Here is an 11,881-nt window from a genome sequence, read left to right on the forward strand (position 1 = left end):
TTCAATCTGAAAGCCATTCACCCTTGGGGCCTTATTGTTGGAGAGCTTCTATATTGATTGCTTCACCTCATCCACCAAGAATAGTCTAGTCAAAGAAGCCCTAGCCCAATCATCGAAAGAACTCATGCATATGGTGCTTATTTTAAAGGATCCTTTGACCAAATCTGATATAAAAAAAATCCAAAAGAAGTTTGTGGATGCTCGTGTAATATCCTCTTTTTCAAACACACACACCCAATAGATAAAGTATGATAAAAATTTTCTACGATAAGAGGATGCATACGTGCGAAAGAATTTTATATTCTTGTCATTATGTTTCATCCAATGAACTTTTGACATTTGCTTCCATCATATTTCTCCATATCCCCAAGCGTTGTCCCTACTAATGGCTATGTTTTCTTATAGCAATTTAAAAATTTTCTTCCATGCCTTAATCTACTAAAACCCGATTGTCCCTCCCCCTTTGACCATTGAATTAACTATTTTCTCACATAATCCAACCACTTGACCATCCTAAGAGATTCCCATAAAGATTCTTGTAGTTGAATCCACCACTGTCTCATTTTTTCTACAAGGACCTGTTCACGAAACCACCATACCTCTAACCTGAATTTTTGCCTATTTTTCTAGTGAACCCCCTCATTCAAGGGTAATGGGCACATGATTCGATATTGTAATAGACCCTATAATATTCCTGTCATCATATATCCTCTCCCAATGCCCTCTCTTGATAATGAATTTGTCTAACTTTTGCTAGCATGAGTTGGTCCTTTTGTTGGACCATGTTAATAGTTCACCTAAAATATACATGTCTACCAGGTCTCAGTCTTATAGGAAGTCTACAAATCGCCTCAAATTGTTTGTATAATGTCGTTCCCTATTATATTCATAAGTATGAAACAAACAATTGAAATCTTCTGCAATACACCAATTGGCCATGTTCATGCACTCGAACTCCTCTAGTTCCTCCCAATAAAACTCTCTTAAGGGATGAGGTATTTGGGTTATAAATCGTAGTTGGCGTGAAAGTTTATTGGGACATTAGGTTATTAAAGCATAAAGATAATGAAAACCTTTCACGATGAACAACACTTCCATTTAAGCCAAACTTTTAAGCCACCAAAATTCATCCTATCCTCTCACGATAAGGGATGAAGTTGAAAGAGCACCCCTAACATAAATGGTTTATAAACCCATCACCATTGACTTCCATCTTTGTCTGTGAGACATAAATTATATTTGATTTTTACTGTCTAATCAAGTTTGCCAAAAATAATTGCATGTTGTGTCAACCAAGTCTCCTAATGTTCCATGCCAATGTATGCATTTTTAAAAGAAAGTATTGAGGTCATACCTTCTAATGACCATGCACATCAATTGGTTGGCCCCATACCCTCTTTCCATTTGGACAAACCCTACATCCACCTTAGCTTTGTCAAAATCGTCTGCTTGGGTGCTTCCCGCAAGCAAATTTCAGCTTTCCCAGCACTTTTGCGAGTATGGCTTTGTCATCAAAATGGGACCTGCATGACTCTGTATACTCGATGTGATCCATGGTAGGGGTTTCATTGCATTCGACCTAGATTAGACCCAAATTAACCCAGAGGTCCAATATAATCACAAGATATGGCCTTTCAGATTAGGTTTTGGACTGCATATTAGGGTCCTCTTGTGGTCCAAAGCCCAATCTAATTCTTGTGTGGGGGCTACACATGGCATCTTCTTCCCCCTGCCAATGTGGAGACCGTAACAAATTTTTTTATATGGCTTTCACAAAAGTGTTTCAGACTGGCATATACGGACAAGAATTCAAATTTATGGGTCCCACTATCCAAAGAAATCCTAGGCCCCTTAACTTGGATGCATCTTTTCAAGGACAAAAATCATAGTGCCACACCAACAGATTGGGACATGCACATGAAACTTACAGAGTTTTCATACAACAACAGTTATAATGCCAGTATTGGTATGACTTTGTATAAAACTCTATATGGTAGACCATGTAAATCTTTAGTGTGCTAGGATGAGGTTAGAGTGAGAGTAGTGGAATCTCTAGAGGCGATCTAGCACTACTCAGATTAAGTGCGGATGATTCTCAGTGATTAGTTGCAGCGTAGAGCAGACAAAAGAGCTACACCGACCAGTGGCGTAAGGAGCTTAGCTTTGCAGTGGGTGATCACATTTTTATTTGGATATCGCCAACGAAGAGTGTTTTCAGGTTTGAAAAGAAGGTGAAGCTTAGTCCTCGGTACGTTGGACCATTTGAGATCCTCGAGCGAGTTGGCGAGTCACCTTACTGAGTGGCACTTCCGCCTTAGTTTTCTAAAATCTATAATATTTTATATGTCTTGATGTTGAGGAAGTATATACCTGACCTCTCACATGTTATTCAATATGAGGCGGTCGAAGTATAGCCAAATATGATGATGGAGGAGAGACCGATATAGATTGTGGATCATCAAGAGAGGATACGTCAGAGTAAGATGATTATGTTCATGAAAGTGTGTTGGCAACATCACAGACTGGACGAGTATACCTAGGAGCCTGAGATTGATATGCATGAACACTATCCATATTTATTCGGTACGTTATAATTTTGTAGACCAAATTCTTTTAAGGGAGTAGGGATATAATATCTTATAATTTTTTCATAATTTTTAAGCCCAAAAATATAATTTTTAAATTAAATATTTATATTTAATATGTCAAAATTATGGAAAATATTAAATATGGGGAAGATGTCAACCTGGGTCTAGACTTGGTTTAGAGCCCACTGACAAGATCCAAAAATGTAAATAAAAATCTGTGAATTTATTTTTTTTTAACCTTTAAATTCGAGCAAAATTCAGGTTAAATTGAGGTTAAAATCAAGCAAAATTTGAAAGAAAAATTGATCTGAGACTATAGTTAGATCCGTTTACGCGATCTTTTTTATCGAAATCAGATATCGATGGGTTCAAAAAATACATTTTTCCAAATTGACCAACCTCTAGTTTTGGGTATTTTTTGGTTTGGATCAGACTTGACCTGCTCTATTGGACCAATGTTAATATGGATCTGGACCTAGTCCAGGATCCCTATTGACTAGGACCCAGTCTGAGTTGAGATCCAATTTAGATTGAATATGGATTTTGATCATGAATCCAACCTGGACCCATAATCCATCCATGCTATTTTAAAACTAAAATGAATTTACAACTTTAAAAATAAATATTTGAATTTAAAGACTAAAAATGAGGTAGGGTCCTATCTGAGGTAGAACTCTACCCCCATTTGGTTGTCTAGAAGGTGGCATCCCCCGTTAGAATATTCTATGGGATAAAATATATATAGAACTCTACCCCTAAGGGCTTGGAAGAGGGCTTCACCCCCTATTAGAGACTTTATTAAGATTATAAAAAAGGTTAGGAACCCCTCTCTCTTTAGAAATCATTTTCTAGAGAGAGAGAGATGAGAAAGAAAGAAAGAAAGAAAGAGAAAAAAATCATGAGAGAGAAGAAAAGAGAGAAAATGAGAGAAGAGGGAAGAAAAAGAGCTTCATCATCATATTTTCTCCTTCCTCTAGTTTTTTTTTTTATTTTTAAATCATGGTACATGTTTTTCTCTAAATCTAAATGAAAAGAAAGTTAGTGTAAGTTGGTTCAAGCATGGGTTTAGAGAAAAAAAAAGAAATCTAGTCATAAACATATACATATTTTTACTATTTGCTAATTTTGTGCATGAATCAAATCATATATATATATTTTTAGTTTGTCAATTTTGTGCATGAATCTGATCATATATCATTGCTGATTCATGTGCATGAATATGATCATATATTGATTGCCAATTTGTGTTCATGAGTCTGATTAGATATATGTTTATTTTTCAGTTTGCCAATTTCATGAGCATGAATCATATATATGTATTTTTTTTTATTCTACCGATTTCATATGCAAGAGTCTGACACACACACACACACACACACACAGAGAGAGAGAGAGAGACATATATATATATATATATATATATATATATATATATATATATGTTGATCAAGTGTTTGAACCTAATTTCATATATGTATTTTTGCATCTAGTCACTTATGCACATGAATCTGATTCATAAAATATGTATTTTGTTGTTTATTGATCATGTACATGAACCTAATGCACATATATAGGTAATTTTCAGTAGTTGATCATGTACATGAACCTGGTCTTAAATAGATTTTTACTATCAGCAAGCCAGGTACATGAATCATATCGTAGAAGCTTATTTTCTGTCAGTTGATCAGATACATGAATATGATCTTAAGAGGCTGATTTTCTGTCAGTCGATCATGTACATGAAGTTGATCATATGTTTGTTTGTGGTCAATTGATAATGTATGAATCTGATCATAATCTCTCTCTCTCTCTCTCTCTCTCTCTCTCTCTCTATATATATATATATATATATATATATATATATATTTGTCATCAAATCATGTACATGAATCTGATGAGAATATATAGATATTGTTGTCAGCTGATGGCGTGCATAAGTATTGTATATCATGTCAACCAATCAGATCTAGTCATAAACATATGTGTTTACAATCTGCCGATCAGATCTGATTATAAGTAGATAATTTGCAGTCTACTGATCATATACATAAATTTGATCATGAATAGATAGGTCTGCAAGCTTTCTATATGCATGTGTATGTGTTTAGTCAAATACACATTCTTTTTGTATTGTGAATGTACATTGTGAACATAAATTGTGAAACTGTATGTGTTTTATGTTCACTGAATTTTCAATAACATGAATCATGCTGGAAATTATGTTAGTAGTTACGCGTGAATCACTATGGGTCTTATATAGGCTAGGAGCATGTGTTGCTCATATGCTATTAAAAATGTTTATGCATTACAAAATAATTTTTGAAAATTATTGGGTTTTCAAATTTAATTACACTGTTGAATTTTTAGGGAAAGGGTATGAAATTGTTATTGCATGTGGATTTTCATAATTGTTCTTGTGTAAAAAATTTAAAATTGATTTAAATGGTAAAAGAGACGAAAATAGTGTAATAATATCATTCCTTGATATCCTTCTATAGTGTGACAATCTTGGATGACGGTCGTGGGGGGACCATGAGAATACTAAAACTCTGTGTGCAATTTTGTCCCCAAGAACCTAATGCAAGGTTCATGTTCTCGGCCACTGTTTTGGGGAGCTTTCAGCTACTATGCTTGAGGATGGTGTTGTTGATTTAACTATAGTTATTAGTATACCAAGAAAGTGACGTTAATGGTTGAGAATTTTTATTGATGTCCCAATATTAGGTAAGGATTCCTAATGTTTTGATGAAAGGTGGAGATTTCTGATATCGATCAAGGAACAAGTATGTAACCAAGTAATTAAAATACAAATTTGTGTGTTAAGCTATAACTGAGAACTACTTTGAACCTTGAAAATTCTATCCGTTTTGAGTATTCACGGGTTTTTAAAAAAAATAAAATTAAAATTAAAATTTTATGCATTTAATAGGGACATGCATGCAAAAGCAAGTCTGATAAATAACTTAATAAGTTATTCATGAATGTGCATTGAATCATGCACCCTTTACTGTTCAGTATTAGTTCCATGCATTTTTTAATATTTGACTTATCATGATTTTGTTGAATACTTGAATGGTAAGTTAGATCTAGTAAATGATTGCTTGTGACTTTCTCTTAAATTTATGCATAATTTAATTTATGATATTCTATTTACTATTGAATTTTTAGAGGAATTCGTATGAGGACTTCGGGTCTTACCCGTTTCAAAAAAACCTATTTTTCAGGCACAGAGACTTAGTGTTGTGTAGGCCTGACTGGCTGAAGGACTCGAGGCTTTATAACTTGGTAGCTCGAGTTCTGACCTATGTGCAAGATTTAGATTGAGTCATTTTTTATATTTTAAACTTTTGACTTATTGGTTAATTAAATGAAGTTCAATTATTATTTTTAATTGACCCTATACATGGAATGGTTTATGGGGTGAATATATTAAATCTGTGATATATCTCAAGTCCTTGAGAGGTTTTCTGCAATTGTTAAAAAAAAATTACTATTTTTCGAGAATCAATTTGGGTCGTTACAATTAGATTTTACAAGGGTTAAAAAATCAATAGCATATAATGTACTAAATTTTCAAAAACTATGATCCAAGCATTGTTTCCTACTATTTTGACCATGTTGAACACATCCATGTAGTCAAATTTGGTCAAAACAACATCCTCCTATGATAGGGGTTCCTTACTCATGAGCGTATCAAATGATATCCTATATATATATATATATATAGATAGATAGATAGATTGATAGATAGATATGGGTACATAACTAACGAGTAGAAATCACTTTTTTCTTCAAAAAAATTTATTTTTGTTTAGATCATGTGATCTACATGGTTTGTTTAGTGATAAACTTATTTTCAATCATGTGATTAAGACAAGTAATTAGGTTTTTAAAGGAGTCCAAAAATCAACGGTTCATATTGTGCCAAAATTTAATAACTCAAAAGATTACATTTTTACATTAGAAAAGCATGATCCTGAACAAACAAACCATGCTAAACTCATCTATGTGGTTAGATTGAGTCAATACCTCTTGCGCCTATTTTTTTAGCTCATTAGTATTGTACCTTCATTAGTAGCCAATATTAACCATAAATAATATATATATATATATAGAGAGAGAGAGAGAGAGAGAGTTGCCTTCATCCTACTGGGCAAACGGCCTATGGACGTGTGCGAGTTCTTGTGGTAAAAAAGTGCTTCAAGTGGTGGGTGAAGTCATTGCTAAAGACTAGTCTTTAATGGCAATTTCACCTGCCACTAATTTTGTTTTCCACAACAAAAAAGATGGCATGCACAGAAACCACATGGTGCAGTCGTGTGCATCCACTGGACATTCGCACAACTAGGGGCAGGTATCTACCTAAGGTGATATATATATATATATATATATATATATATATATATATATATATATATATATATATATATATAGGGAAATTGGTTCCTCCCAACCATCCATATGTTATGGATAGTGTTAGATTTCCTATGTTTCAAGCAATGTTTAGTAAATTTGACCCCACAGATATGTTCAGCATGTTTCATTTGCTAAGGATTGACTATTGGATCATGTTTTTTCAATGGAAAATAAAATTTTATGAGTCTTTAAATATATAAAAATCTGATCCATTGATTTTTGGAAAACTTATAAAAACCTACTCACATGTTATAATCAAATGTTTCAAAAGCATATTTCTACTAAAACAGACCATGTAGATCACGTCTATAAGGTTAGATTCCAAAAATGAATTAAAATCTTGAAAATTTTGGTTGTCTGCACCCTCCTACAATTAGGAAGAACCAATCTACAATTAGGAAGAACCAAAATTTAAACATTTTTTTCTTACTTAGATCCAGTTTGAGACCCATATTTGAGGTTAAAATCCATAATTTTTTGATAAACTTTCATAATTAGATCCAATATGACACCGAGGAGAAGCCATCAAACATACCTTGAAGGAACCTGTATACACGTAGGATTAACATATCCAAGGGCCGTTCCCTATTGGCCCATGTAGGTCACATCTGCAGGTTCTGATTTATGGAAAAATAAAAAAGTTGGAATTTTTAATTCATGGGTTTGAAGCCGTGAGTGTAGCCAACATTTGCAATATTTTCAATGGTTTCGTGTTTTCTAATAGAAGGCCATGGTTAGTTTTTGAATCTCTTTAATTTTTTTTTGACTCAGAAGACCATGGTTAGTTAACTAGACCATCTGGTCATTTCTGCCATGATTCCTTTGCTAAGAATCATTCTTTAAATCTAATTATTTTGATTGAAAATTAATTCTGTTTTGTGGTAAGTTTTCACACGTTGGAAGCCATTGGATTTAAATTCCTTTAGGGGCTGTTTGTTTCCCTCTGAATGGCAAGAAAGAGGCTTCGCTCTTGGAGTGAAACGAATGTCAAGTGGGAAAGAAGCAGTGGGGCCCGCAATTTAAACGGTGGAAACTTTCATGGCAAAAGGCGTTCCTAGCTCCTTAGGGAGGTTTGTTACATGCCCACCCCTGGGAATCCACTCTCCCTCAACGGACACCGAGGGAAACATGTTTTTTTGGGTGAACCCAATTTGATATGAAAGAAGCTTTTTTGCATTTATTTACGTGGGTCTCATTACATATTTCTCATAGACATGTTTATTTCACCCTCCATGAAAAAAGATGCCTTCTTTCATAGCAAAGAAGGCTTTTTTTCATAGGAAAGGGCATGAAAAAAACGCTTTCTTTAACATAGTATATACATCAAAACCAGTTAATCTAATGTGTTCTTTACTTGAGAGACTGTGGAGATCACATTTGTATGTTCAGATCTATAAAACATTAAATGGAAACGTTCCCAAAACAATAGAACTACTGGAACTCCAAAATACCAAAGATGTGTGAGAGAGAGTCAATTTTAACACATGCCAATTTCTGCTTTATCTATACGAAGAAAATTTTAATGGTTTTTTTTGGATAATAACAAATTTAATATGTTAATATGGGGGGCTGTGGAGTTACAAGTGATCTCATCCACATGATAAGATAATTGACAACTAAAGGTTACCCCTTCATATTAATAATAGCTACTGCCGAAAGCACACAGGTGCATGCTTTCTAAAGCCCGTTCATTGTAGTGTCGATTTAGCACGGCCTTCAGTTTTATCCTGAACCGCCCATGTCCATTACCATTTAGTCTACCTGACCATGATCAACATCATCAATTGTTTGTAGCTGTATTATTAAGTAACTAAGAGAGAGAGAGAGAGAGAGAGAGAGAGAGAGAGAGAGAGAGAGAGAGAGAGAGTTACTGCCATGAACCTTTCTTTTTTTCCTTAAAATTCAGAATTGTACACACACCAAAAGTCATACTTGAATGGAATTGGTCGGTTTCTTCACTTAAAAAAGTGGGGATTGCAGATACTGTAGCAAAAAGCAACTGGCACAAAGATGGATGTACTATAAATGGCCTTCTGCCACCCATGCATTCAACTCACCTGACCTCGAGCAACTCCTGGAAACAAAACAATCACAAACAACAATCCCTGCCTTTGAAGGTGTCAGTTTGTCCTGGTATACATGATACCCCTGAACCTTCTCATTATGTAGTCCAGAAGACTCAAAAACTATACCTCCCTGAAGTTGGTCCTTTCATTTTCAAGTATTTCACCCTTTAGGCTCATTGCAGCAACTATATTACTGTATTAGTACTGCATTCTACAAATTTGCAACCATAAAAACTACTCCAATGGTCTCACTTGTTTTTTTCATTTCCTTCCTTCTCTTTCCATGTCCTGAAGGTAGAACTCATCATCGAAGCAAGCACTGGCATTTTCATGGTGGACCCCATTCTTATTCTCCATCCCAACCCCCTAGTTCTGAACCTCCATACTCTCCATATCAGCCCCCTAGCGGTGCACCTTACTACCCTCCACCCCAGCACCGTAGAGGTGCATCTTATTACCGTCCAACCCAGCCCCCTAGAGGTGCACCTTATTACCGTCTACCCCAGCCCCCTAAAGGTGCACCTTATTACCCACCACCGCAGCCCCCTAGTGTTGCACCAGAGCCTACTGTCGCGCCCTGCAGCGGCAACTACTCTTACTCTCCCTGCATTTTTGATGTAAGATCCTTTGGTGCCGTTGGAGACTCTGTTACCAATGACACTGAGTCGTTCAAGTTAGCCTGGGAAGCAGCTTGCCAAGCAAACTCAGCCATTTTACTTGTTCCTGCTGGTCACACTTACCAGGTTCAGCCCACCATATTTTCTGGTCCTTGCCAAGAAGGACTTGTATTTCAGGTGGGTGTGAGTTCAACAAAGTGGCTAATTATATAGCCCTCTCGAGTATTTCTACTAAAAATTCTGTTGTTTAATCATCTTTGAAGGTAGACGGTGTTATGACTCCACCAGATGGGCCAGATTCTTGGCCTGAAAAAAGTAGCAAAAGGCAATGGCTTGTGTTCTACAGAATACATGGAATGACACTCAAGGGACAGGGGATAATAGATGGAAGAGGTGAAAAATGGTGGAATCTTCCTTGCAAACCACACAGAGTATGGTACTTCTTCACTATAGCCATCTCTCTCTCTCTCTCTCTCTCTCTCTCTCTCTCTCTCTCTCTCTCTCTCTCTCTCTCTATATATATATATATATATATATATATATATATATATATATATATATTCTGAAAATTCAGTGGGTTAATCCATTTGGTTATGATCCCTGCAGGGTGTCAATGGAACCACATTACCTGGGCCTTGTGATAGTCCTATTGTAAGAATCCCATGGCTTAATCATGTTCCTCCAGTAGTCAATACAGAGAACTGATTGAATGTGTAATGCTGTACTTTTTCTTATGGTACAGGCCATTCGGTTCTTCGAAAGCTCAAATTTGACAGTGAAAGGAGTGAAGATAATCAACAGCCCTCAGTTTCATTTCCGATTCGATAGTTGCACTTCTGTTATTATTGACAGCATTTCGATAAGCTCGCCGGCTATAAGTCCAAACACAGATGGGATTCATGTTGAGAACACACAGTCTGTAGGAATTTACAACTCACTGATATCCAGTGGTAAGCTCTTTCCTCAAAAGTTCCCCAGCTTCATCCTTGGTTCTCGACTTACATTGTCAAATTCTCCCAGGTGACGATTGCGTGTCCATTGGAGCAGGATGTTTAAATGTTGATATTCGAAATATCACATGTGGGCCTAGCCATGGAATCAGGTAGACCCTCTGCTTAGAAATAATAATTATTCTTTCAAAATTATGCAGCAACAGGCAGAGATCTAAAAGAATTTTAGAACATTATGGAAGTTTTCCAAGAGAATGAAAACATAAAACTTGTGGTTCAAATTCTTTTCTGCCATTGTTATCTTTGTTTCTTTAAAATATGTTTTCAGTTGTTTAAGGCTCTCCTAAAGTGAATTTTGAAAACTCAAACTCTCATTGTTAAATGGGCAATGGCCAATTAAAATGGCAATTAATCCTGCTTAGCTTCTTTTCCACTGCTCTTCTCATGTACACTAACAAAATTCAATTCATATTGAACTCTTCAGCATTGGAAGCCTTGGCAATCACAATTCACGTGCCTGCGTGTCAAACATAACCGTAACCGATGCCATCATCAAACACTCAGATAATGGTCTAAGGATCAAGACATGGCAAGGAGGGAGTGGCGCAGTTTCATCTGTATCTTTCAGAAATGTGGTTATGGACAAAGTGAGGAACCCAATTTTAATAGATCAGTACTACTGTCTTAGCAAGAGTTGCACAAACCAGACTTCTGCTGTGCTTGTATCAGATATCACTTACCAAAGTATACTAGGCACTTACGATATCCGGAGCCCACCAATGCGATTTGCTTGCAGTGACTCAGCTCCATGTACCAACATAACATTAGCAGATATTGAGCTCCTGCCTTCCCAGGGTGAAGTACTACAGGATCCCTTCTGTTGGAATGTTTATGGCGAGTCGCGAACTCTCACTATCCCCCCAATTTCATGCTTCCAAGAAGGACTTCCTATAAGAACCATCGAGAGTTCAATGGAAATATGCTGAACAAATTTATGGACTGCTAATACATAGTTATACTGCAAGAAATATGGAAGTTATGAGTTTCTTTTCTGGTGTAAAATGTTGGTGCTAATTAGTAAAAAGAAACAAACATAGATCTTAAGTAGAGTAACTCTTAATATTGTCTGTAGTGTACCAACCAATGGAGTTGATTATTGCCAAATATTTCACTACTATGTATATGGGTGATGGAAAAAAGTTAAATGAACTAATGTTGAGATCATTAATGTCAAACATTTCACT

General features: G+C 35.7%; 1 protein-coding gene across 1 annotated transcript in view; it reads left to right on the forward strand.

The window, feature by feature from the left end:
* The window catches only part of LOC149845728 (polygalacturonase At1g48100-like), a 29,515-nt gene extending 17,892 nt beyond the window's left edge, over positions 1–11,623 (forward strand). Inside the window, exons 2-7 of the mRNA XM_089989159.1 lie at positions 9,369–9,864; positions 9,951–10,118; positions 10,294–10,338; positions 10,430–10,637; positions 10,708–10,789; positions 11,122–11,623. Coding sequence (XP_089845285.1) covers positions 9,369–9,864; positions 9,951–10,118; positions 10,294–10,338; positions 10,430–10,637; positions 10,708–10,789; positions 11,122–11,623 — 1,501 coding nt within the window. The remainder of the gene's footprint in view (positions 1–9,368; positions 9,865–9,950; positions 10,119–10,293; positions 10,339–10,429; positions 10,638–10,707; positions 10,790–11,121) is intronic.
* The last annotated feature ends 258 nt before the right edge of the window (positions 11,624–11,881 follow it).

Source organism: Nuphar pumila, chromosome 2, assembly GCF_984573655.1.
Source record: "Nuphar pumila chromosome 2, dmNupPumi1.hap1.1, whole genome shotgun sequence".
NCBI lineage: Eukaryota > Viridiplantae > Streptophyta > Magnoliopsida > Nymphaeales > Nymphaeaceae > Nuphar > Nuphar pumila.